The sequence below is a fragment of the Pteropus medius genome, unplaced genomic scaffold (genome assembly GCF_902729225.1).
Source record: "Pteropus medius unplaced genomic scaffold, Ma_sr-lr_union100, whole genome shotgun sequence".
Classification (NCBI taxonomy): Eukaryota; Metazoa; Chordata; class Mammalia; order Chiroptera; family Pteropodidae; genus Pteropus; species Pteropus medius.
Window position 1 is genome coordinate 1,515,003 of NW_024341893.1, and position 27,088 is coordinate 1,542,090.

A 27,088-nucleotide genomic window follows, 5' to 3' on the forward strand; every position below is an offset into this window, starting at 1 on the left:
CGCCCCGCCCCAAGCCTCTGAGCAGCCCCTCCCCGTGCGCTCCGCAGCAGGTGCTGTTCCCGCTACCCACACCTCTGCCGGTGTTCGCTCTGCTGACCGGGCCAGGCTCCGAGCTGCCCGCCGTGTGCATCGGCGTGAGCCCCGGGCGGCCGGCGAAGTCGGTGCTCTTCCACACCGTGCGCTTCGGCGCGCTTTCCTGCTGGCTGGGCGAGATGAGCACGCGTGAGTCGGGGCAGGGTCTCGCTGGGGGCGGGCCTGCTGGGATGGGTGGGTCTGGACGGCTGGGCGGTGCTTAGCTTCAGGTGTAATTGGAACCGGGGTGAGGGCAAGGCGGGGAGAAATATAGAGACAACTGATGAGATCCACGACCACGCGGGGCCTCTATGATGGACGGGGTTTAGCCTACTTGCTTGGGAATGGAGAAGGTGCCTGGTGGAGGAAGGCGGAACGCAGCGGAATCAATCCTTGAACCCCCTCCTCTCAAACAGAGCACAAGGGACCAGTACAGGTGACCCAGGTAGAGGAAGACAAGGTGATGGTGTTGATGGACGGTAAGGACCCTTTTCCCTCTCCCGCACTGTTCCTGGATCTCTGCGCCCTGGATCCTGTGCCTCCCAGAAACATAGAGCCCCTCCAAGTCTTTCCTCTGTCGTGCTTTGCTTCTCACACTGAATTTATTGTCCAGTCCCTGGGTAACCTTGTAAGCCCTGGTTTTTAAGCCCTCTGTCTACCCCCTTCTAGGGTCCCTGAAGCTGGTGACTCTGGAGGGGACCCCAGTCCGGGGTCTTCGAACTTCAGAGATTCCAATGACAGAAGCCGTGGAGGCCGTGGGTACGTGCAGGGATGAGAGGACCCAGGGTCCGGGGTGGAGGCTCAGGTGATACCCAAGGGTAACAGGCACTGCTTTCCTCCCAGCTATGGTCGGGGGGCGGCTCCAGGCCTTCTGGAAGCATGGAGTGCAGGTGTGGGCTCTAGGCTCTGACCAGGTAAGCTCCTCTATCCCAAGGCCCACAGCTGCCCCCACCTCAATCATCTCATTCATGAGATGGCCGGGAGAACTGAGTCAGGGTGTGAAGTCCTGAAGGGGAGGCTTCCTCCAGTGTCAGTTCAGACAGGTCCCTTCTGCCTCAGGGTCTCTTGTGTCCAGAGCTCATCCCAGGCCATTGTGTGACCTTGTTCAAGGGACTTTGCTTCTCTATGAACCACAGCCACCCAGTTATAGAATGGGAGTCACTATGAGATATGTGGGTGTTTAAGAGCATGGGCCAAACTGCCTGGGTTGGAATCCAGCTGAGTGACCTTAGGCAAACTGACTTAACCTACCTGTGCCTTACTTTTCATATCTGGAAAATGGAGTGAAAAATGTTGCTTAGCTCAGAGTACACTACATATCATACTCTGTCCTTATGTGTTTGTATTTTATTCAGTCTTTGTGATCACCTGTCAGGTAGGCACTGTGATGTCCTGGGTTAGCAATCTGAAGCACAGAGAGGTTAGGGAACTTGGTTGAGGTCAGACGGCTGGCAAGTGGTGAAGAGTGATCATTTCTGGACGTGAGGTTCAGAGAACTGCCCCCTGCTCACTTTAAGGGAGAGGGAGAGGTCTTCGAGATATTGACACGCATCTTTTCCCTCAGCTGCTGCAGGAGCTGAGAGACCCCACCCTCACCTTCCGTCTGCTAGGCTCCCCCAGGTATGGACTTGGGGAAGGGGCAGAGGACAGGGGAGGGAGCTTCTGTTGTGGAGACGGCATCCTGAGGTGTCTCCAGTCACCTGTATCTTTTGGCGTAATCATTCTCTCACCTGGTCTCCCTGCTTCCCTTTCTGCCCCTTATAGTTCATTCCCGACACAGCACCCAAGGGGGTATTTTCATTTTTATTTTAACTTTTTTATTTTGACATAACTTTATACTCGCAGAGAAGTTGCAAAAATAGACTTAAAGGTCTGTATCCTCTTCACCCAGATTCTCCGGATATAAACTTTTTTTACCACATTTGTTTTATTTTCCTCTTCCATATTAAAATTATGTAATTTTTTCGACTATGTGGTTGTGAATTGCAGACATGATGTCCATTTACCCCTAACTTCTTCAGCAAATGTTTACCAAATCAAGCAAGGACAAACCACAATGCAGCTGTCAATATCAGGAAAATAACACCGAGACATCACTACCTTCTAATCCACACACCCATCCAAGTCTCACCAGTTGTCCCAATGATACTCATAACCAAAAATAATAGTTTTCTTCTTCTGACCAGAGATACAATCCAGATGAAGGGTTTATGTTTCTTTAGCCTTTGACCTGGAACAGTTTTTCATACTTTGTTTTTCATGACTCTGAGACTTTTGAAGAATAGAATGTCCCTCAGTTAGGGTTGAGGTTTTGGGGCAAGAAGCGATGGTATGTTCTTTTCAGTGCATTGTATCAGAAGGCACATTTCAGTTTGTCTTACTACTGGTGATGTTATCTTTGATCATTTGGTTAAGGTGCAGTCAACCAGGTTTATCCACTATAAAGTTACTGTTCTTTCCTTTGTATTAAGTACAGTAGTCCCCTTTTCTGTGGGGGATACATTCCAAGACTCCCAATCCTGAAACCACAGATAGTATTGAACTCTATGTATGTTATTTTTTTTTCTATACATACATATCTATGATAAAGTTTAATAAATTATAGGCACAGTAAGAAATTAACAACTAATAATAAAATAGAACAATTATAGTATACTATAAAAAAGTTACATGAATGTGATCTTTCTCTCAAAATATACCGTACACACTTTTCTTGTGATGACGTGAGATGATACGATACCTACATGATGGGATGAAGTGAGGCGAGTGATGTAGGCTTTGTGATCAGCAGTAGGGTACTATAAAGGTTACCTGAACATGAGCACTGTGACGCCATGACAGTTGATCTAAACATGGAGAAGGCTACTAGTGACTAATGGGAGAATAGCGTATACAGTGTGAGTACACTGGACAAAGAAGGATGATTCACGTCCCAGGTAGGACAGAGCGGGATGGCACAAGATTTCATCATGCTACTTAGAACGGTACGCAATTTAAAACTTATGAATTATTTCTGGAATTTTCCACTGAATATTTTTGGACTGCAGTTGACCGCAGGTAACTGAAACTTTGGAGAGGGAAACCATGGATGGGGAGGGGGGAGACTACTGTATCTTTTGGGGCGATTTGTTGAGGCTGCATAAATGTACTGTTTCAAATTAGATTTTCACCTGCTAGTTTTAGCATCTATCGGTGATTTTTGCCTGCATCTATTATTAGGATGGTTACTAAGTGGTGATTTTCTATTTTTATCATTCCTTCTACATTTATTAGTTGGCACTCTAGGGAAGAGCTTTCCCTTCTCAACCATTTATGTATGTATATATGTATGTCAGCATAGTCTCATGGATGTCCATTTTATTCTGTGGATTATATTCTATTACTGTTATTTCTTTTGAAGCACAAATACTCCCAGATTTAGCCAGTGAGACCCCTTCAAGGATCCCCTGTGACCTTTGACATGCCAGAGGGGTCATTTAAATTCCAGATCTGAATTTGTCACTCTCCCCATGTTTAAAACCTTCCTGTGGCTTCAAGATAAATACCCAGTTCTGACTTCTGCAGCCAAGCCCAAGACTCTCTCCCACCTCAAGGCCTTTGCAAGGGCTGTTCTCTCTGCCCAGAACACTCTTCCCAGCCCTTTTACCAAGTTCCCTCCTGAGCCTTGCTCAGGCTGACCCCTCCGGCTAGGTGTCCCTGCTGTGTGCACCTTGCTTCTTTGCATTCATGTAATTCACTGATTCATGTTGGTCTCCCACTCTAGATTGAGCTCCCCAAGGGCAGGGACCACTGCTATAGCCCAGCATTATGCCAGCACAGCCTCTATTAACTCCTTTGTGAATGAATGAATGAATGAACGAACGAACAAATGAATGAACTGACTTCTCTTTTCCTTCCCCAGACCTGTGGTGGTGGAGACACGCCCAGCAGATGATCCTAACGCCCCCAGCAACCTCTACATCCAGGAATGAGTCCCTGGGGGGTGTCAGGAACCAATCCTTGCATTCCCCCCTCCCCCATGGACACAAATTAGTAGTCATGACATGCCCCTTTCTCCCAATAAACATGACTTCAACCTCTGCTGTCATCTTGTTTTTCCAGGGTTGGGGGGAGGGCAAATTTCCTGGATGCCCCCCAAAATGTCAACAATCCAACGGAATGATGTCAGGGGTGTAACACAGATTTTATTTCTCCAGTACATGGTCACCCTCCCCCAGGCACCTTGGAGGGAGGGGTTTGGGGGCTAAGGGTGTTGCCGTAAGAATAAGGCACTTGAGGTGGCAGTGAAGGGTCAGCTGGGGGTGACTCAACTGAGCTGGTCCTCGTACTGCTTGCGGAAACAGTCACCAGCCGGGAAGAAGTCCCAGCATCTCTCTTGGTACATCTTCCAAACATAGGACTCCTAGGGTCGGGGAATGGGGAACAGCAGGGTTGGTCACATCTTCAAATACCTGATATTGACATGAGCTTTTTACTGCCACCTGCTGATTGACCTTATATTGAAACTCAATGTCCCTGTCCATTGTCCTCCCATTAACACACCCTTACCTGACCAGTGTATTCTGTCTTGTCCTTGTTTATCAGGTACATCAGGAAAAACCTGGGGATGAGAGGGCAGCGATGTATAGATCAGGACCACACTTACCTTCTTCTGATGGGCTGTCTGGGAATCCACACATGGAACCATACTCCCCTCCCTAACTGGCCAAGGCCCAGTATCCCAACCTAGCTGTCGATGGCCATGCCCCCAACCTCCTGATTGGCCAGTGGGCCCATGCTCACATGTAATTGGCCAGGTTGTGCTCTTCTAGCGTGTGGGTCTCGAACCCATGTGGTGTGGTGTCAAAGTAATCACTGCCAATGCCGCAGATGAAGCACTTGGTCTGGGGGTGGCGGGAGACATTAGAGTCAAGGCCTATTTGACCCTCAGGGTCCCATTATCCCTCTAGGTCGCCCCCAAACATGACTTACCTCCATATCTTCCTTCACTTGCTCTTGTTGGTCTCGGAGCTCGCCAAAAGCATCAATGATCAGACCTAGGGTAGCAGGGCATAAGTCAGCGCCCAACTTCTGGCCCAGTTCTGACCACCTACCTCTGACCCTCCCATAACCCCCTACCTCTGACCCTCCCATAACCCCAGCTCCCTAATCTCGCCCTGCTTCCTAAAATACCTAGCGTTCATTAAACACTTATTATGAGCCAGACACTTAATATCTATGAATTGACTTAATTCTCACAACCACTCTATGAGGTTAGTTTCATTAACAACTCCATTTTATAGATGGAGAAGCTGAGGTTCAGAGAGATGACTTGCCCAAAGTCTCACAGTGGGTGAGGCAGAGCTGGGATATGTATCCAGGCAGATTGGATCCTGGACCTGCAGTCTTAGAGAAGCTATTCTGCCTCTGGGCACTGATCCCCAATCCCACGGCCGCAACCAGCACTGACCCTGGATGATGGCCAGCAGGATGATGATGACAAAGAAGAAGAAGGTGATGTCGAAGACCACCCGGTACAGCTCATATTCATCACCTGCCGGGTCCTCAATCTCGTCCCCAATGCCCCCACCAGCTCGGACACCCACGTACATGTGAAACAGGTAACACTGTGGAGGGAGAGTGAGAAGCACATTGGTCACGCATTCGATCATCCGACATTCACTGAGTACTTACGGGGCCCTGCACTGGGGGGCAGAAGACAGCAATGACGGAAACAGCCCTGGGCCCTGCCCTCACAGGGCTCACAAACATGGCATCACACAGTGACAGCTCAGAAATGATCAGGGCTGTGATAGGGAGAGCACAGGCAGAGGGGTCATGGCTGGGAAGAGGGAGGCACTGTGTGACCAGGGGTGAGATAGGGAAGCATAGGAAGTTTCAAAGCTTTGAAAGCCTGACTCAGCCTGGTTGATCAGGCAAGGCTTCCTGGAAAAGAGGACATGCATGAGTTGGAACCTGAAGGAGGCGTTAAGTGGGAGAGAGTGTTACAGGCAGAGAAAATCACATGTGCTATGTCACCACTGGGGAGGAAAGGTTATATTTTGCTCCTGAGAGGAACTGAAAGAGGTTTGGTGAGGCTAGAAAATAGAGCTCCCATGAACGAGAGCAGGGAGAGAGATGAGGCCCAGCCAATGGTCAGGGAGGGCTTCCTGTAGGAGGCAGCATTTAAGTTGAAAGGTGAGGTGAGGTGTCAAGTGAAAGGGTGTGTGTGCACATAGGGCCAGGGTGGGAGGCAGAGAGAATGTCAGAAGCAAAGATTTAAGTCAGGAGGAAACATATAGTCTTAGAGGAAGTGAAACGGGACTAGGCAGCCAGAGAGCAAAAAGCAAGAAAGAATGTGGTTAGACTCAGCCAAGGCTAGCTTCTCTGTCCCTGGCTTTGTAAGCCATGGTAAGAGGATTTGGTTTCACCCACATGGCACTGGGGAGCCACAGAAGTTCTGAGCAGAGTGGGGGACATAAGCAATTATCTCAATTAATTTGGCTAATGGGTGCCTGGCATTTGAGGAGACTTTGCACTTGTTCTTTCTGTCTCCCCAGGAAGTCAGAGAAATGAGGTGCTCAGGCCAGTGGCTGTGATGGAACTAGGCTAAGAGTGGCAAGACCAGGTCTAGTGGGGTCTCATATGTCAGCTTAAGGAGCTGGACTGTGCCCTGAGAGCATGGTGACAGATTATAGGACATCTCAGATAGGACATCTCTCCCTGCAACCCATGCCTCTGGTAGCTTAAACTCAGTTTGGGTTATGACCACCATTATTCGAGCAGAAGAGAAAATATAAACATATGTGGCATGCTGGTACTTCGGTGAAACTTTTAATTATAAATAATGATGACGGTAGCTAACACCTATGTAATCCTTAACACACGGCAGGCAGTATTCTCAGGCTTCTAAGTCTTAGATGGTCAGGAAGTACCACTGAATCCTAAAAGCAACCCTAGGTTGAAGCACTGTTACTATACACCCATTTGATAGGTGGGGACACCAGAGCATGGGAGGTTGAGTAACCCGCTCCAAACCATGGCTCGTAAGTGGCAGGGGCACTCTGCCTGAGCACTTTTCTAATAATAACAACTTTAAAGGATCAGATAATAGTATACCAGTGGCTGACATTTTTTTCTTTTCTTTTTTAAAGCCTACAGCACCCAGTCTTTCTAGGTGGTCTCCCATCCAAGTACTATACCAGGCCTGACCCTGCTTAGCTTCCGAGATCAGACGAGATCAGGCATGTTCAGCGTGGCGTGGCTGTAGATGGCTGACATTTTTCAAGTACTGATAAAGTGCCTGGTACCACTCAAAAAACCTCACAAGTATCAGCTCACCGAACCCTCACAGTAAATCTACGAGACAGGTACTATTATTAACCCCCTTTACGGATGGGAAAACTAAGGGTTAGTGATGGTCAATCACTGGCCCGAGAGCACTGGGGGGAGGGGCTCACCGTCATCATGTCATCACATTTCATGTCAGGCTCATCCTCATCCTCGCTTTTGTTGTAGAACTTGCGGAAGAAGTTGAAGGCCACCACAGTGTACAGGTAGACCACCACCGCCAGGAGGCCCACGGTCATCACCAGCTGGGGGCAGGCAGGGGTGATCAACTCTGTGCTTGGCTTGCCTCTACCTCCCCCCGCCCCCCAACGACCAGCCTTCCTAGTCCTTACCTGGGTTCAGCCCATGTGGCCCTCCCTCACCTACCCTGGCTCCGTGGCCCAGCCTTGTACCTCCTTCACCCCTGCTTCCCAGCCCTCACCCCTCCGCCCCTACTCAGGCTGCTCAGCTCATCCCTGCGGGGCTCACGCCCCAATGTCAGGTCCTCTCCGCACCTGTTTCCCGTTGTGGGTGACAGAGGAGAGGATGGTACGCAGCGTCTTGACCCCCATGGCGATGTCCAGGAGGTGGGCAGCAAAGAAGAAGTTGTTGTAGTGCCCGAGGAGGGACATCACCATGTACCAGCCCAGGTACAGGAAGGACTGTGGGCACACAGGGTTGGGGGTCGGGAGCATGTAGGGGTTCGTTGGGAGCACTCTGGGAACAGGACGTCCAGGGGGTCCAGGAACATTCACGGGGTTGGGAGTGCTCTGGGGGTCCGAGTGCCATCTCTGGCTGAGGAGGACTCGGAGAACCGGGAGCACTCTGGGAGAGAGGCCACCCTGCGGGGAGGTGGGGAACCCTCCACCGAAGGGCAAAGTCTGCGAATTCAATAGTGCTCTGGGCAACAAGGGGCCTTAGGGGGGTCAGAGAGCACCCCAGGCTCAAAGGTGCACAGGGGCTCCGGAGTCAGTCCCCGGTCAGGGACACCTGGGGGTGGAGCTCCCAGTGCTCCTAGGGCCACTTCCCTGCAGGCCCCTCCTCACATTGTCTGTGAAGATGACCCCGAACTTCCAAATCTGGTACTTGACGTCGATGGACATGAGCCTGTGGAGCGGGGGGAAAGGGACGGCTAGATTCCAAAGGGCCCGCCCCCGGCCTCGCCCCCGCCTGCCCCGGGCCTGCGCAGGGCCGACCCTGCTCACCAGGTAAGCAGCCCGGGCGGTGGAGCTGGCTTGCGCTCGTTGTGGGCTGTGATCTCCAGCGTGGCCAGATCCATGCCCAGCAGCTCGGCGATCCGCTCCCGCCCAAAGATGTCCCCGTGCTTGTCCAGGACCTGCACGGGAGCGCGTGGGGCCGTGCAGACACGGCTGGAGTGCGGGAGGGCCGTAGCCAGAATGGGGGGTTCTGGGGACACTTTGAACTTTGTGTGAGAAATTGGGGGTGCTTTTTTTCCTGGGGGGATGGGCCAAAACTTTGTTCAGATCCTCAGGAGGGTCCAAAAGTGATAAAGGTCCAGCTGATTCATTAGCCAAATTAATTGAGATAATTTCTTATTATTCGATAGGTAGGCAAAGATCCTCTATGACTGAGTCCCTGTCATCTACGAACTTTTCTCCCACTCACGCCTTCACTCACTCTGCTCCAGACGCTGACCTCCTCACGGTTCCTCAAAGACACCAGCACATTCCTGCCTCGGGGCCTTTGCACTGGCTATTCTTCCAGCCATTCTTCCCCCAGATTTCCACTGGCTCACTCCGTCACCACCTTTTTAATTAATGTGCCCTTTCCTGACCACCCTACGTGAAAAAGCAACCTGTCGGCCAACACACACCTCTTCACTGCTGTTTTCCCTTCTACTCTCAACACATGAACGCTACGAATGTGTTCATCCGTCTTTCCAGCACAAGTGTCGTAATCACTTTCTTGTGTTTACTGCTGGGTCCCTAACACGATTCTTGTGCACACAGTAGGTGCATAATAAACATTTGCTGAGTGAATGAATGATGGTAACAGTCAACACTTAGCTAGTTTTTCCTGTATGCCAGAAACTGTTCATGAAATAGGTCATAATAATCTCTACAGCAACCCTGTGGAGTCAGGTCTGTATTACCTCACTTTGAATATGAGGGAAACTGAGGCACAGAAAGATTGACACAGCTAGAAAAGCAGGCAATCCGGCTCCAGAGTCTGTGTGCTTAAAAGAGTATGCCTCACTTCCTCCCTCGAAACTGGTATGTATTGAGTACGTACTCTGTGCCAGGAACGATGCTACGCTCATTACATGCATCATCACATTACGGAGAGGGAGGAGTGATTATCACACCCATTTCCAGATGGGCAAACTGAGGTGCTCCTTGCCCGAGGTTGCACACAAAGCAAGTCCTTGATAGGGCTGGGATGGCCTGGTGGCAGCAAGGGACCCAGCCCGGAAGGCCCTGCCACCTCCCCATCCACGTCCTCTCACCTTCCGCTTGACAAACTTGTCCCAATAGTTGCTGGGGAACGACCTGCCAAGGGAGAGAGACCACAAGATGTCAGGGCAGGAAGGACTAGGAGCCACCAGTCAGGCAAGGGTGGTTCGAAATTCCAATGTTTTTCTCCCAGGGGACCCTGCACTCACACTCGGGGTCAGCCTCTAAAGACTTCAGGCCTGGCGAAGTTTGCCCAGGCCAACCATTACCCGCACTGCCATCTTTGGTGGAACCCCAGTAGGGCAAGGGGCTTGCCTTCAGAGTCTGGGTACGAAAAGACACAGACCTGCATTCAGCTGAGGAGGCTCCTGTGTGTGAAGGGCAGGAAGGTCTCTGAGCCAGCAGCCTGGCCCTGCTCCAGCTCCTGGGGAGTGGTGTGCTTTCTCGCACTGTTTTATTTAATTTTATTTGATGATCCTGGCCCTTTATTTACCAGTTTTCTGATTGATGAGTTGATGTCCTAGCACCCTGCAAAGGTGGCTAATGAGTTTCGATTTTTTTTGGAGATTTATCACGACTCCATAGATTTAGACCTATCTGAAACACATCAATTCATGGCACTACCTGCCCTTACTGATGCTCACATTGTCCCTGATTTGTCCAGCAGGAGCCCCTCTAGCTGGTGGCTAGGTTCTCTCAGCATGGCGCGTTTTCATTGAGCGCATCCTTGCTTTCCGACACGACAGCATCATCATCCAGGCTCCTTCTGCACTTGCCCTCCCCGGCCCTGAAATCTGCCATTTCTCCAAGGAGCTTGGTTCTTTTTCGTGGGAAATGGTATTTAGGTCTTGGGCAGACACTGTTTTAAACGAGTGCTTCTCTCTCTTTGTTAAGCGCATGTACTTGAATGTGTATAAGTTAAATGTGCCTTTGATGGTGACAATGAGTGCATAGGATGTGCTTGGTTTGGCTTCATTCCTTCCCACACCACCTCTGCTAAGGCAAGACCTCGTAATAAAATAACTTCCCACCCTTACCTAGGACTTACTATGTCCTAGAAAGTACATTAACTCATTTCATGGTTACAGGATACTTGTGAGGTTGGTGCTATTATTTATCCCCACTTCACAGATGAAGCATCCGAGGCACAGAGAGGATAAGTGACTTGACCAAGAATTCCTAGCTCGGGTGTGGCCAACCCAGAGTTCAAACCTGACCTGGTGTTCTAATTCTAGAGATGTCTCCCCTCTAATGATGCCACCCCCCCGTATGGACATGTGAAATGGGACTTGATCTGGGGGGCAAATGGAGTGGGCTGGGAGTACTCTTTGGGGGTTCACGGTTCTACTGCATTGCCCTCACACACCCCTATTCCCTCTCTGGGCTCAGTTTAAAAACCAAATGACTTCACATCTCCCAATCCTGGCAGCTGGGTGAGAACTCTACATGGAGGCAGCGTTTAGAATGCAGGTTCCTGGGCTCCATCCTGGACTCTCTGAACCAGAATCTCCAAGGCCAGGGCCCAGGAATCTCCGTGTGTCAGCAGCACCCCCACGGGCACTTTAATGCACAGGAACTGTGGCTATGTTCAAGAGACAAAGACCAAGGCTTGGGGAGAATGAGTCAGGGTCAGCAGTAATCGGAACGCCGGTTTTTTGAGGCCCTGGCCCAGACTGAAGTGGAAGCCCAGCTCTCCTCCCACCCACCCCGAGGTGGAGGCTGGGCCCGTACGGTGTATTGAGCACCAGTCGGTTCCACTGCCCCTTCACGTCATCGTCCTCAGGCTGCTCGGTGATATAGAGGCCGTCAAACTCCAGCTTCCGGGCCAGCTCCTTCTCCCGCTTGAAGATCACCAGGGGTACCTAGATTGTGCAGGGAGGCAAAAGGGTGTGCATCAGGCACCGCAGGAGACCACAGCCTCAGCAGGAGTCAGGAGATCTTGCTGGAAGCCGTGTGAGCCCCGCATCACAGAAGCCTTCCTGGAGGGATCAGGGGAGGTATGGGAAAGCGTGGGCAGAGGGGTCAGGGCTGGGATGGGAAAAAAATGCGAGGGCCCAGAAGTAGTGCCTGGGGCTTCCCAAGGGAGAGAGGGCTGAACTCAGACCTTATGAAGGGAGGTAGAAGTGGGGAAAAGCAAGCTAAGCAGAGGGAACAGTGTATGCACAAGTTTTAAGTAAAAAGCGCCCTGTTCATCGATCATAAATTATCAAGACTTGCTAAAAAACAGTCAGATCTTATGGAATCTAAATCGAAACTCTTATAACTCTCCTTTCGGGGCACCACAAACCTCAGGCATAATTGATGTCAGAATCCACAATCCCCCCACCCCCAGCACCCATGTTATGTCTGAGACTTCTCAGATCCCCACAGATCTTAGTTCACCTACTGACAAGCATACAGAAAACACTATTCCCAATGACAAATTTTGCCTCTGGATCCAGAAACTAACAGAGTCATAGGACTCGGCTCCTCAGCTATGACCCCCATCAGCTCCCAGTTTGAATATCGTCTTTGCCGAAGACCCCAAACCTGTACCCAGTCCCCGAGCATTTACCCCAACTCCAAACCCCCTCTGTCTCAACCATTGTGTGAGGTCCCCTACCCCCTGCCCCAGGTCCTCTCGGCCAGTGCCCCCACACCCCTCCTCCACAATACACAAGCCCCTGCCCAGAACCATGGTCATGGCCCACCTTGAGGCAGTTGTAGCCAATGATGCAGAGAAAGGCCACCAGTGTATGCAGCAGGCTTAAGCAACGCAAGGCAGGCTCCATGTAGCCTGTGCTCTCCTCCAGGAAGTAGTACACCATGTTCTCATCCTCGTCGTCCTCCGCTTCCTCACCAACCCCTGAGCCCCAGCCAGAGCCGCCGCCAGACCCAGCGCCTGCCAGGTCCCCAGCTGCTGAGCCCTCCATGTCATCCTCCCCTGGTGGAGAGTCTGAGACCTGAAAGGGAGCAGAGGTCAGTCAAGGCAAGGACCCCGGTGTCCTGGCACCTGGTCTGCCATATCCAGAACCCACTAACGAAATTAACAGCCTCCATTTCTAAGGTCAGACTGGGCCCCTGTCGGATACAGTTGTGGCAAGACTGTCAATCACGATCGAGGGGTGGGCCTAGGATGCTAGCTAGCAAATCAGACTCTGTCCTGGGAGTTTGCTGAACTGAGTGACATGAACTGAAAACAGAATTGATCATCTTGTTAGTGGAGCCCTAAAGAGGCTGACCACTAATATTAACACTGATACTATAATTAGTAGTAGCCGAAGTTTATATAGCATTTTCTGTATACCAGGTACTAAGTGTTTTACACATGTTAATCCACAGCTCTAAGAGATGGATACTGTTATCTCATTCTACAGATGAGGAAATTGAGGCAAAGAGGGGTTAAGCACCTTGCTTAATATCATGCAGATGGTGGAGTCAGGATTTGATCTCACAGAAGTCATGCTCTGATCACTCTGCTAGACTGCCTCTCTGTCCTGTTATCTAGATCCCTGGCAAGACCCTAAGGGTCTCTTTGTCCTTCAGGAGGCCTGGTTCTAGGCCCTTTCCTTCCATTCCATGAGCTGCCCATTTCCTCATGCCCACAAATTTCTCTTTAGCATACACGAAAGCCAAGAAGCTTAACTGAATCAGGTGTTGCAGAGGCAAAGCCTGCCCCCAGGGGCAAAAGGGGTGGCAAGTGGCAGAGCTGAGCAGGGAACCCAGAATCGGGTCCCTGTTCTAACTCCCACAGGCACTCAGGCATCTATCCAGATGGACCAGACACACCCACACACACCCACACACACCCACACACACCCACACGGGGCCTAAGATCCAGGTGTCCAGCCTGAACCCTCTTGGGAACTCTGAGCACAACACCTTGTCTCTGGTGAGCTGCAGGGGCCCTGGGAACCTGTTGGGGGCTGAGTCTCCCACCCCACAGCCCAGATCCTCCTGGATTCTCATGATTGGCACCTTATAAAACAGCAAGATGAAGTTGATGGCAAATGCCAGGAAGAGGGCAAGGAATCGCAGGGTGTAAAAATTCCGGGAGAGGTAGTTCTAAGACGAGAAAGAGAGAGAAAGAGAAAGAGAAAGAAAGCAGAGCTCACAGTCTACCCTCTTCCCTGGAGAATTCATCCCATCATTCATCCCCAATCCAAGCACCCAGGGCCTTGATACCTGGTCCCACAACCTATTTATTGAGTGCTTACCCTAGACCAAGTCCTAGGCTAAGAGCTTTATTTGCATGAACTTGTTTAATTCTCACCACAACCTATGATATGCTGATGTGCCCACAGTAGATGGGGAAACGGAGGCTCAGAGAGGTGAAATGTCTTCCTCAAGGTTATATAGTCAAAAAATGGCAGACCTGGGACTTTAAGCCAGGCAGTCAAGTTCAAGTCTACACACCCAACCACTCTGCTCTGCTGCTCCCTGTCTGCTTTACTCCAGGCAGAGCACATCTACTTCCCTTTCTCCCTATCCCTCATTCTTCCCACGAACTCTCACTGAACCACCTTCTGTCCAGCATGTTTCCCTCATCCTCTTGTGTCAGGCTGGACCCGGAGAGGAGACAGGACAGACGGAGCCCTGGGCCCTGCCCTCCCTTCTTCCTGGCCTGGATGAGACGAGTTGTCTCCGCAACAGGAGTAGCTGGGGCTGGTGTGGTGGCTCCAACCAGAAGGCTGACAGCCAAGAAACAGGCCGCGGTGGGAAGTACAGAGCTGCGGCCTCAATGGTATTTAGCTCCAGACAGAGGAGGGGGGTGGGAAGCCTGGCAGGTGGTCTCAGATGAGCAAAGGTGTGGAGGTTGGATTGTGAGCAGGAAGAGACTGAGGAGCCAAGTGGGGACGCCCTGAAAACGCTGCCTTGTCCCGGCTCTGTTTGGGAAATCTCTGCCCTCTCCCCAGCCAGGCACAGGTGAGCTCAAGAACAGGTTGGGGCGGACAGGTGTGCCCTTGCTGGCTCCTCACCAAGAACTTCACCCTCTGCACTTCCAGCTCTCCCCAAAATTCCAGGCCCCCACCTCCGGCTTCCTCCTTCTTTGGAGGAGGTGGAGGAGGTGCTGTCTTCTTGGGGGGCTCTGGCGGGGGCTCGGGAACATCTTCCTTCTCCCCATTCTCGGCACTGCAGGGCAGGACAGAGAGTGAGGAGGTGCCTGGGCAATTCGTTCGTTTGTTTGTTCATTCATTCGTTCGTTTGTTCATTCATTCATTCAGAGCCATGCACTGGTGGCCCACCCCCATGCCTGGTCCAGGTGTAGACGGTACTGGGGACACAGTGATGAAATCACCTCAGCCCCTGTCCTCATGGGGCTCCAATCTAATAAGGTACAGACTTGCCACCACTCAGTGGCAACCAAGTCTGGTCAGGGCCCGCATGAGGGAAGCTCAGGGAGTTGTGGGAGCCCAGAGGAGATACCTCTTCAACCTAGGGAGTTGATGTCAAGGTAGGCTTCCTGGAGAGGAGACGTGCGAGCCAGAATGAGGAGGATGAGGAAGACTGAGATGAAGCATGGGGGGAGGTAGGGGCAGCGGAGAAGGTCGTACAAAGGTTTGGTGGCAAGAGAGGAGAGTTAGCTTTTCTCTCCCCTTCCACAGCGTCCTCCCTCTGGCTGGGCCTGGGCTAGGAAGCTGAGGACACAGCTCCTGGCTCAGGCCAGACCTCAGGAGGCTCCCAGTCCAGGAGGGAGGCAGTAATAGGGGCTGGGCCCCTTGGACTCCAAGGCCACTCACTCAGTTTTCTCAGGCTCGGGCTCAGGCTCTGGTTCCGGAGGCACCTCCTCTTCCTCTCCATCCACCTGGTGGCAGGGCAAGCATCAGGGGCCAAGCCCCACCTCTCTGTGTCTCTGGGGTCATTTTCCCTGGGCCATCTACATTTTACTCTTCCCCCACCAGAAGGAAGAGGGAGCAGGACTCTCACTTTACAGAGGGGAAACTGAGGCTCAGAAAGGTAGAGTGCCTTGCCCAAGCTTGTTCAGGGTCAGGCTGACTCCAAATGGAGTTCTTCCCCCTCGGCTTCTCACGGCCTTGACAACCGCACCGTGCGCGCTCATCTAGCCAAGGGCCTGCGGTTGCGGTCCTGCCGCGGTCACGTGGGCCACCTAAACCCCCTCGACCATCTGCATCTCCGAGGGTCTTTCCTGGGACCGGACCGAATCTCGGATCTTTTTAGTTCTTGGCCCCGTTTCCCCTTTAATTCGGTCTCTCGCGCTCTGTGGCTCCAGATAACGTTTTGTCTCTCCCAGAAACACCACCCTTTTCACCCGGAGCCTCTCTCCAGGTCTCTGTCTCCATCTCTCTCTGGGCACCCCTGTTGCTCAGCCTGTCTCCCCGCTTCTCGTCCCTCCTACCCTCGATCTCTCCCAAACCCCAAGGTCCCTGCCACCGCCTGCACTCTCACCCCCAGCTTCCTCTTGAGGATGGGGGAGCCCTCGGGCGTGGGCGGCTCCGCCGGCGTCGTGTCACCCATGTCCCCGAGGCCTCCTGGGGCCCCGTCAGGCCGGAAGGGTCCCCCGTCGGCCACCGCCACGGCCCGGTCAGCGCCTCCCGGGCCGGCCTCGTGCGCCGCCGCCTCCTCGTCGCCCGCGCCCTCCGCGGCGTCGCCCGCGCCCTCGCCCTCGCCCTCGCCGTCCGCGTCGCCGCTGGGCCCGGACGGCTGCTCGCCGTGCACCTCGTCGCCCGTGGGGTCGGGCATGCCGGCCAGCAGCTCGGTCACAGTCACCTTCTTGGCCCCCTCCACGAGGCCGCCCCCGAAGAGGGAGCCCCAGAGCAGACGCAGAGCGCCCGCCGCCGCCCCCGCGCCCGCCGCCCCCGCACGCGCCACCACGGCCCAGAGGAGCGCGCCCACCGCCGCCGCCGCCTCGCGCGCCGTCAGCCGCCGCAGCCGCCGCACGCGCCGCCGCAACCCGCGGTAGCTGAGCCCGCGCAGGGCCCGAGTCGCCGCCGCCGCCGCGCGCGCCGCCGCGCCCGCCGCCGCCGGCCCCGCCGCGCCCTCGGGCCCCGCCGCGCCTTCCTCGGCGCCCTCGGCGCCCGCCTCGGCCGCGCCCTCGTCGTCGTCCTCCTCGGGCTCGCCCTCGGGCTCCGAGATCTGCGCGGCGATCTGCATCTCGAAGATGGTGTCCTCGCAGAAGCTCACGAAGAGCTCCATCTTCTCCGACTCGCCGCCCTCGTTCACCACGTCGAAGATGAACTGGCGCTTGGACTCCTTCACCTAAGGGGGCGGGGCGTGGGGTCACCGGAGCAGCCTCCGCATCGTCATTAATAGCAATATTAATTTTATACTTATTAATTGAATTTTAATAGCTTAAAGCAAAATTAATAGTTTTTGTTATTAATAGCAAACGTATATAGCTCTGGCTGTGGGCCTCTCGTAAGAACTTCAACAAGGCCGGGCCTTGTACCGCGCATTTTACATATATCATCTCCTTGAATCCTCACAAACAACCCATAGGGCCTCTTAACTCTGTTTTATAGATGAGGAAATGGAGGCCCAGAAAGTCACGTGCCCCGGAGAATACAGCTGGGGTAGCAGATGTCGGATTGAAATTCCCAACGAGCTGGCTCCAGAATTGATGATTTTAGCCTCTTGGAGCGACAGAGCATAGCGGTTGAGTGCAAAGGTTCTGCAACCAGCCTGCCTGGGTTCGAATCCTGATTCAGCCACTGAGTAGCTGGGTGGTTTAGACAGACGCTCTGGGCCTCAGTTTCCCCCTCTCTAAACTGGAGGATAATAGCAGGGCCTACGTTATAGGGTTGGTGTGAAGGTTAAGTAAGTTAATAGTTGCTGAGGGATTGGAACGGCGCCTGGCACCTCATAAAGGCCACCTGGTGCCCGCTATTATGACACTGCTGTACAAGTGCTCCAGGTCCGAGAAGATATACAGGGACTCGTGACCGGCAGGGGAAAGTGCAATGGGAAGGGGTGAGCAAACAGAAGGGCCTGTTTGGAGGAAAGACACTAAGGGAATGAGTGTCACATGAGGAGCACTTGGCCGGCAAAGGGGAGGGCAGAGCTCCTACGCGTGGACAGGAGGGCGTAGGGCCAGCTGTGAGCCCAAGCCTCCCACAGATACAGGGATGTGGCAGACATTTGGGTGCAAGGATGATGCAACCACTTTTATGCCAGATTTGGGAGGTGAGTGTGCAATGGTACCCCAAGGGACACAGATGAGTGTGCAAACTCGAGGTTTCTTGTGGAATATGTGTGGGGGCCGACGTGCAAGAGTCTTGTGAGAAGGCACCAAGGACTAAGTGAGGACATGGGTGTGAGGAGGGCATGGAGGCGTCGGAGCACTAGGAAGTATGCGACCATGTGGGGCTCAGTGTGCCCCGCAGACGCGGGCACAGGGCAGGCCAGCAAGCGCCTGGGGCAGTGTCAGTGTGGGAGGGGTCTACAATTCATGGGGTCAGTGCATGTGAGGCAGGCATAAGTGTGCAAGGGGGACAAGGGAGTCAGTTCAAGAGGGCCCCGGGCATGAGGTAAGGGCTCAGTGTAGGATGTGAGCCCAGGTGTGCATGAGCCAGGTGTCTGCTGAGAAGGAGGCATGAGAGGCCTGGTGGTTAAGAGTGATGGGAGTACAAGCCTCATGGGCTGCAAGTATGAAGTGGGAAGATGCGTGCACGAGCATGCGGGAGGAGTGTGCAGGTGCCTGGGAGCATCTGAGGAACAAAATGGAAGCGTGAGTTCAAGTGGTGTGCAAGGGGTAGGCAGGCTTAGCATGCAAGAGGTATGCAGGCTGGTGTGCAATATGCGTGTGGGCAGAAGGCCACCAGGGGCAGGACTGAGGACTAATGGCATGTGAGGGGCATATGGGAATGTGAGAAAGTGGGCAGCGGGAACCACATACAAGCTAAGTGTGTAAGGTGGATGGGGGGTGTGCCAGGGCCTATGAGTGTACTCTTGGGGTAAATGAGTGCATAAGGAGCATTCGTTTGTGGGCTGGGCATAGGGGAGGCTGAGACAGGGCACATCAGGCCAAGGAATAGGCTTGGCTGCCAAGGACACACAGGGGTCCTTGTGGGTGAGTTTGAGAGGGTGATCCAAGTATGCATGGATGGTCATGAGTGTGCCAGGGCTACAGTGAGAGCACGTGAGAGGTGAATGAGTGAGGGGTGGGAAACCATGTGGTATGCCAGGGCTGCATCCTCTGAGTGTGCAAGAGATGTGCACCTACATGTAGGCCCAGAATAAGTGTGATGGGCATTGTGTGCTAGGACCTGGGGCCATACGTGGTGGCTGGTGAGGGCTAGCCAGCATAGTAGGGCTCCCTAGGGCCCCCAAGGTGAGTGTGCAAAAGAGTGCGCACACCAGGAGCTGCTGAGAAGGTGAGCAAGTCACGGTGTATAACTAAGTGGATTCCAGTACATGAGGGTTTTGGTTTGGGTTACATTAGGACTATAAGGGCTCCCAGGGTGAGTGTGCAAGTGGTGAGCATGGTGTGTGAGCAGCCACAGTGAGGGCACACTGATGCTGCATGCACAAGAGGTGGACATCCACGTGTGCGCCAAGGCTGCAAGAGATGGGCAGGGGAGAACCAAGGACGTGCAAGGGCACAGCAGGGCCCATAAAATGTGTGAAAAGGGTGGGCATGAGTTTGCACAAGCAGAGCAAGGGCCCACCAAGGCCTGCAGAGCAGATGTGCAAAGCGTGCACAGCCCCATGTGGGGTCCGAGAGTGCGAGGAGCATGCCGGAAGTCCCAGGAGGCGAGCATGCACGCGCGCAGGCTTTCTGACCTGCGGCATCTCCCATTGGGCGCGGTTGGTCTCCGAGATCTCAAAGTAGATGCGCTCAATGCGGCGAGAGGCGCCCATGATCTCGATGCGACCCAGGTAGGGCCGGAAGTACTCGAGGATGCTCTCTGCCAGCTCTAGGAAGTTGCGCAGGCGCGGGTCGTGGGGCACGTGCTCCGACAGATTGGTCAGCAGTACCGCCACGTTAAAGCCGATTTCGCGGGCTGGCTCCTGGAAGCGGTTGGCGAACTCCTCACAGTTGATCATCTCATTCTCATCCGCCTCGGAGCACGAAAGCAGGAACTGGATTTCTGGACCAGTGAACTGCTTCTGGCTGTCCATGGCCTGGGGGTGGGCAGGGGTTGGGGGGGCAGGTTGGAGGTCAAAGGGATGGCCTGGGGAGCCTCATGCTCTTCTTAAAACAACTATGGACTTTTCATAAAGACAGAAAAGTCCAGAACCATATCACCAGCACCCAAGGCTGACACTCAGCAGGTTGGCATGGGCGAGGCTTTGCCAACCATTAAAATACTGAAATGCTTCATTTCCACAAAGCTGAGCTGCTGTCCACTGTAAGACATTCCATTTTCAGAGATTACCATGTGAACTGATGAAACTCAGCACTTACGTAGTAAGTGGCAAGAGATGCTACCTCAAGCTATGTGCCATCCTGACATGCCCCTGCGGCCCGCTCCACCCTTCCTTTCTCCCCACTTTGCCCACTTGATGGCACCCATAGTCTGCACCGGAGACTCTCTTGGCCCTCTGGCTGTAAATGGGGTCCATCCAGTTGGGGTCAGGGAGCAGGAGAAGAATTAAGCTGTGGCGTTTCTCTCCCCAACACTGGCTTCCTCCCTGTGCTGGTTGTGTCCCTTGCTCCAAGGTGGGGCCTGCAGCCCTGTCCACCCAGCTCCTTCTATCTCCAAGTTAGGTGATTACTCTTCGCCCCAGGCCAGCTGCCTCCAGGCCAGGGCCCTGACTGATGCAAGCCACCACCTCTGCCTCTTTCCCAAGGACTCCACCACCGCCATTTCCCGCAACTATAAAACTGACACCTGACACAGCGGAGGCCTCTGAATTTCACTTGGGAACAAAGAGTCATATGCCTATTCACCCAGAGTTAACAAATGCTCATGATGACATGTTTTTCAAATATCATATATTTAAGAATTAAAATAAGGTATAATTGGAGCCCTCTGTATCCTTCTCTTGGTCTACACCCTCCTCCTCCCCCAAGCTAACCACTATCCCAGAGCTGGTATATCCTTCCTAACATATACTACCTATATCCCATCACTGTGTCTGTCTGTCTGTCTGTCTGTCTGTCTGTCTCTCTCTCTCTTTCTCACACACACACAGTGTCCTGTTTCTTTTTTAATTTAAAGAATTCTTCTTATAATCATGTAATTTGAAACTTGCTTTTTTCACTCAACTGTTATGTTTTCAAGAGCTACACATGTTGATATATAGATCAAATGAATTCACTGCTGTGTAATATTCCTGTTTTGTAAATGTAACACTCTTAATCTCTTCTCCTGATGATGCACATTGAGGTCGTTTCCAGTTTCACTGAACATTCTGGTGCTGATCTCCTATGCACTTTTCACAAGAGGTTCTCTAGGGAAGTTTTTCAAATGTTTTGACCACATCTACAGTAAGAATACATTTTACCAAAAAAAAAAAAAAAAAAGGTTTCACGACACAACTCTGACTTAACACTGTGCAACACACTCTGTAATGTTCTATTTTATTTTTAAAGATGTTGGTCATGACTTGACTAAATTAATTTCATGACCCACAGGTAAGTTGCAACATGCAGTTTCAGAAATGCCGCTCTGGGGTATGAACAAAAGCGAAATTTTCTGTCTCTAAAAAGTGCTTTGTAGCCAAGAACTTTGCAAAATGCTTTCTAAATGAGTAACATGCTTTGCAAATTATAAAGGGCTCTAGAAACCGCAGAGTGAGGAGACATAATCACACAGGAACTCCTTACCTTCTACCCTCCCTCCACTGAACTACCTCCTTCCCTTATAATGCAGTGTGGCACTGCTCCTCTTAAAAGCACCCCCCCACCCCCGCCCCCGCAAGAAGCCTGGGACTCCGTCCCCTCCATTCAGTCCTGGACTCTGCTCTTATGATTTGCTGCTTTCTCTTTGTCATTGTCCATTTACCCACTCCACTCACCCCCCCTTTTTTAAATACCTTCTCTGACTGTGATCAGTTTCCTTTATTGAAATCTTCTCTTCCAGACATCTAAAAGTTGGGGGGCTCCAGACCTGGAATGCGTACCCTGTTCTTTACACTCTCCATGGAGATATGATTGACTCAAGGCTCCGAAGGCATCCCAGCCCTGACTGTTCTCCAGAATCCAGACGTTTACCGCTGAGCCCTACCTGACATCTCTTTGTGGATCTTTACCTTAAATTGGAAATGGCCAAAACTGAACTTGATTTCAAAACTTCTCCTCCCACGGTCTTACCCATCTCAGGAATAGCATCGCCACCCACCCAGGTGCTTAAGCTAAAATCTTTGAGTCATCCTTGATTTCTCTTTTATCTCACCACCCACACCTGATCCATCAGCAAATCTGTCAGCTCTGCTTTCAACAGATCTAACACACACACATTTCTGCCTCTTCCATGTCCCCCACCCTGATTTTGCCCACTGCTATTATCTCCCATTAGACTGTCACAGCAACTGCCTTTCTGGTTTGCCTGCTCCCACTCTGTCCCCACAGTACATTCCTTATGCACAGCCAGAGGCACTCTGGAAACATCTCTCAACCCCACCCTCCTCAGAATCCTCCCTTGGCTCCATCTCATTCAGGTTAAAAGTCAAAGTCCTCCCTACAGCCAACCATGCCCAGCACGCCTCCCCCAGCACCTCTCGGGCTTGATTTCTTCCTCTTTCCCCATCAACAGCCCTTTGCAGCCGCACGGCCTTTTTTGCATCCCTTTTTCTACCTTTTAGCCTTTATACCTGCTGTCCCCTTCACATGGGATGCCACAACCTCTCCCGCAACCTTCACCTGGTACCTTTCAACGTTCAGCTTCAGTGTCCTCTTCCCTGAACACCTGGTTTACAGGGCTTACTCCACCCATTCTCTCTCACACGCCACCCTGCTCGTTTCCTTCAAACCACAGATTATAATCTGGAATTATTTTGTTTATTTACTGATTTTCATCCGCCCCTCCCCACTGGGCCATCAGCTCTGAGGGTAGGATCTCTGTTTTGCTCACTGCCGCACACAGCAGGTGCTCAACACGTATTTGTCAAACGAATCTCGAAAACTGAGAATGATTTATAACTGTTACAATTTTTGAAAATTAAAAAGTCCTTTAAAAAAATCTGAGCTTGTCATTTAAACCATAGAGAAAATGAAAAGCATGTTGTAAAAATACAACAGTTCGGGAAACCACGTGATGCTTGGTAAGCGGTCAAACACTGCGAAATGATATGATCGCCGTTACGCAATCTCCAATGAACCAATGTATCTGGGCATCGACACGAACGGCTGCTGACATCACAAGAGGAGACATGAAGGGACAGGATGTGCCTCTCGGTGGATGGATGCAGCACCACAAAGGAAGGCGCTGGCAAAAACAAACAAAACCTTCACCCTTGAATCTGATCAACCTTCTCGACCTAAGTCCAAGTTTATGGGGAACCCAGCGAACAGAGGAACACATTAAGTGACACCACAAGGTTGCATCAGCCAGTTCCAAACTGTGGGAAACTCTACAACTAAGACACCGCTAGCGAATGATTGCCGCAAGCCACATGTGGCTACCGAGCATTTGAGTCATGGCCCGAGTAAACTGAGATGTGCTCAGAGTATAAAATACATACTGGATTTTGAAGACAGTATGAACAAATGAATGTAAAATGTCAAATAATTTTTAAATTAATTACATGTTGAAATAATATTGTGGATATACTAGGCTAAATAAAACATTGTTAAAAATGATTTCATGTTTCTTTTTACTTTTTCTAAAGCGTGGGTACTAGAAAAATTTTAATTATGCATGTTGCTTACATCGTATTTCTGCTGGGCAGTGCTGCTCTACAGGACCAACGACCCAGGTCTCCAGCAGATAGATGACCAGGAAAAGGAAAAGTGACGGAGGCGAAGCAGTAGGTTAAAGGAGGTTTAAAGAAATATCGACCAATTGCAATGGGTAGGACTTGTTTGGATCCTTCTTTTGCAAAGAAGTTGCAAAAAGTTATATATAATATTTATGAGATTTGGAATGTTAATACCAACTAGATATTTGATGATTTAAAGAACCGTATATGTTTTTCATTTTGTTTTTGGCTAGAAGCGATAATGACATTGTGGCTTCTTAAACAAAAGGAAAGCCTTTTAAGACCATGTGTTGTACATGGAGTGTCCAGAATAGGCAAATCTATAGAGACAGAAAGCAGATTAGTGGCTGCCAGCGGCCTGGGTGGGAGAAATGGGAAGTGACTGCTCAGGGTAATGGGTTTCTTTTTTGGAGTGATTAAAACGTTCTAAAATTAGATTGTGAGGATGGTTGCACAATTCTGTGAATATACTAAAAGATCATCGAATTCTACATTTTAAATAGGTGAATTTCCTGGTATGTGAATTATATCTCCATAAAGACTATTAAAAAAAAGTCTTAATTTAGAGATACATACAAAAATATTTTCAGATTAAAAAAAATAAAGGAAACCACAAAACGATACTGACTAAGAACAATACATTAGCAGCCTGGAATGTGTTCATCAGATGGTGCTTTCCAAAGTGAAGAAGATGTTTTGGAATCCGCAAAGTACTTATCAATGGAGACGTGCTTTGCAAACCGTCAAGAACTCTGTCAACCATGAAAACTTGGGAAACCATGAAACAGTGCCATATTTTTTAAATGCACATGAACGAAAATGCAGGAATAGATAACTGGAGATAAGTACACCAAGTGGATAACAGTGGCAGCCTTTGGAGAGGTGGGGTAAGAACAGGACTGGGGCTGGGGGCTGACGGTGACATCGACCGGAGATCTAAGTTCTGAATTTTTTTTCACAAGTAGGAATGTATTCCTGTATTACCTATTTCATGAAAACAAAAACAAAAACAAAAACAAAAACAAAAAAAACACCAACCTATTAAAATCTTTTAAATAATTTTCTACATAAAAATCAACTATTCTGTATGGCCAAAAACAAAACGAAACGAAACAAAACAACAACAACAAACCCACCATAAGCAAAGTCAAAAGACAAATGATGAATCTGGAAAAACAGGTGCAACTTCTGTCACTAACAAAGTTATAATTAGTGAATACATAAAGAGCTTCTAGAAATCAAGAAGAAAAATACCAACATCCCAATAGAAAAAAATCCAAGGGCACGATCATTTCATGAAACAAGTAATATAAAAGAAATAACATGAAAAGATGATTTAGCTGTTCTCATAACAGGAGAACGTGAATTAAATGTGAATTAAAACTGCAATGCGATACCATTTCTCACCTATCAGATTGGCAAAAACCCAAATATTTGACAATGTGGTCTGGTGGTGAGGCTGCGGGGGAACAGGCACTCTCACATGTTGCTAATAAGAGAGGAAAATAGAGGGCAAAATCTGTCCAAATCACAAATGCATTTACTTCAACCCAGCAATGTCACTTTCAGAAGTTTATCGTTGGATATAAGTGCACATACAGAATGACCTATGTACGAGGGTAACCGTAGCCAGCATCGCTGGCAGCCCATGGGAGCCTTCCTTAGCACACTAACTCCCCTCTGCTAGAAATCTGCAGTACAAATTTACAGTACCTGTGCTGTAGACTGCACCTCTGACTACAGCATGTGTTGTAATAACAAAAGATCGGGAACAAAGCAAGTCTCCATCAGCAGGGAATAATCAAATGAACCATAATATATACAAAGCGGAATACTGGGCACCTGAAAAAATCAATGAGGACGCTTCCTGTATCTCCAGAATAAATTGTTAAGTGATATAGAGTAGTGTATGTAGCTCATGACCTATTATGTAAGAAAGGAGGACAGTAACAATATCTGAAAAAAAAATGATGGAGGGATACAAGAGAAATGAATGTCTACGGCAGTGGGAGTGGGGGAAGGGTAGGTGGAGAACAGGCTTAGAGTGAGGCTTCTCCCCTCATACACTGTTATTATCTTTTCAAAAATAAAACCAATGCGCTTTTAAAGTTATAGATTGTTTGAAAATTTGTGAAACAGAGATACTGACCTACAAAACATGTAGGTCACGTCATCCAATCTTGTGATTTGGGAAGCTTTGAACCATTGGGAGGGATCTTTACCCATTTTTAAAAAATTCATCTTATAATTGGATGTCTGTACCGTTTTACCAACCTCTCCCTATTTCACCCCCAACGCCGCCCTCCCAGCCTCTGGAAACCACTCACTTTTCTACTCTGTTTCTGTAAATTTGACTCTTTTTTTTTTCAGAATCCACTTACAAGTGATAACATGCGGTATTTGTCTTTCTCTAATTGGCTTATTTCACTTAGCACAATACCCTCTGGGTTCATTCATGTTGCTACAAATGACAGGATTTCCCCTTTTTTTTTTTTTAAGGCTGAATAATATTCCATTATACGTATATATCCACTCATCCACTGACAGACACTTACGTTGCTTCCATACCCTGGCTGCTGTGAATAATGCTGCAGTGAATGTGGGAGTGCAGATCTCTCGTTTCCTTTGGATAAATACCCAGAAGTGGGATTGCTGGAACATAGGGTAGTTCTATTTTCAATTTTCAATTAATTATTTTTAATTTCTCGAGGACCCTCCACACCGTTTTCCGCGGTGACTGCACCAATTTACATTTCCGCCAACACGAATAGGTCCCTTGTTCTACATCCTCGTCAATATTTGTTAACTCTTTGATAATAGCCATTCTAACAGGTATGAGGCGATATCTCACTGTGGTTTTGACTTGCATTTCCCTGATCATTACTGCTGTCGAGCGCCTTTTTATGTACCCATTGGCCGTGTGTATGTCTTCTCTGGAAAAATGTCTATTTGGTCCTTTGCCCATTTTTAAATTGGGTTATTGGTTTTACTGTGTTTGAGTTGTAGGAATACCTAGTCTATTTTAGATATTAACCCTTCATCAGATATGTGGTTTGCAAATATTTTCTCCCATTCCATTTCTCCCATTTCATTCCAAATGAAAAGGCTGCCTTTTCATTTGTCGATAGTTTCCTTCGCTGAGCAGAATCATTTTGAAATTCCGAATGATGTGCACTTTCGCTCCTGCATGGCGCTTTCTGGTTCTCTTGCAGCCCTCACAGAGACTCTCTCCCTAAACCCGCCAGCCTTGAAAGTAGGCCTGGGCTCCCAGGAGGAGGTGTTCACTGACTACTTATTGGACTAGCATAATGGATGACTCCAGAGGTGCAAACTCGGGAGCCAGACTGCCTGAGTTCTCATTCCAGCTTTGTCGTTTACTAGCTGTGTGGCCTGAAGCACATCACTTTCCCCGCTGTGCCTCAGTTTCCACTTCTTTAAACTAGTAATAGAAAGAAGTCCTTACCACGTAAGGTTGCTGTAAGGGATAAATG

At 50.3% G+C, this 27,088-nt stretch overlaps 2 protein-coding genes and 1 pseudogene across 2 annotated transcripts in view; 1 reads left to right on the top strand and 2 right to left on the bottom strand.

Moving 5' to 3' along the window:
- Nucleotides 1-4,152, top strand: part of MAP4K1 (mitogen-activated protein kinase kinase kinase kinase 1) — a 15,195-nt gene extending 11,043 nt beyond the window's left edge. The window contains 6 exon segments of the mRNA XM_039855210.1: nucleotides 15-222; nucleotides 489-551; nucleotides 742-831; nucleotides 916-986; nucleotides 1,637-1,692; nucleotides 3,974-4,152. Coding sequence (XP_039711144.1) covers nucleotides 15-222; nucleotides 489-551; nucleotides 742-831; nucleotides 916-986; nucleotides 1,637-1,692; nucleotides 3,974-4,043 — 558 coding nt within the window. The 3' untranslated portion in view covers nucleotides 4,044-4,152.
- Nucleotides 4,153-4,236: 84 nt separating this feature from the next.
- The window catches only part of RYR1 (ryanodine receptor 1), a 106,363-nt gene continuing 83,511 nt past the window's right edge, over nucleotides 4,237-27,088 (bottom strand). Inside the window, exons 89-105 of the mRNA XM_039854913.1 lie at nucleotides 19,515-19,856; nucleotides 16,182-16,991; nucleotides 15,515-15,579; nucleotides 14,753-14,906; nucleotides 13,752-13,838; nucleotides 12,485-12,736; nucleotides 11,526-11,656; nucleotides 9,848-9,890; nucleotides 8,586-8,716; nucleotides 8,427-8,487; nucleotides 7,896-8,042; nucleotides 7,512-7,646; nucleotides 5,522-5,678; nucleotides 5,044-5,108; nucleotides 4,855-4,955; nucleotides 4,621-4,672; nucleotides 4,237-4,474 (exon numbers count right to left, since the gene is read on the bottom strand). Coding sequence (XP_039710847.1) covers nucleotides 4,379-4,474; nucleotides 4,621-4,672; nucleotides 4,855-4,955; nucleotides 5,044-5,108; nucleotides 5,522-5,678; nucleotides 7,512-7,646; nucleotides 7,896-8,042; nucleotides 8,427-8,487; nucleotides 8,586-8,716; nucleotides 9,848-9,890; nucleotides 11,526-11,656; nucleotides 12,485-12,736; nucleotides 13,752-13,838; nucleotides 14,753-14,906; nucleotides 15,515-15,579; nucleotides 16,182-16,991; nucleotides 19,515-19,856 — 2,829 coding nt within the window. The 3' untranslated portion in view covers nucleotides 4,237-4,378. The remainder of the gene's footprint in view (nucleotides 4,475-4,620; nucleotides 4,673-4,854; nucleotides 4,956-5,043; nucleotides 5,109-5,521; nucleotides 5,679-7,511; nucleotides 7,647-7,895; nucleotides 8,043-8,426; nucleotides 8,488-8,585; nucleotides 8,717-9,847; nucleotides 9,891-11,525; nucleotides 11,657-12,484; nucleotides 12,737-13,751; nucleotides 13,839-14,752; nucleotides 14,907-15,514; nucleotides 15,580-16,181; nucleotides 16,992-19,514; nucleotides 19,857-27,088) is intronic.
- LOC120596859 (uncharacterized) lies at nucleotides 7,204-7,323 on the bottom strand (annotated as a pseudogene).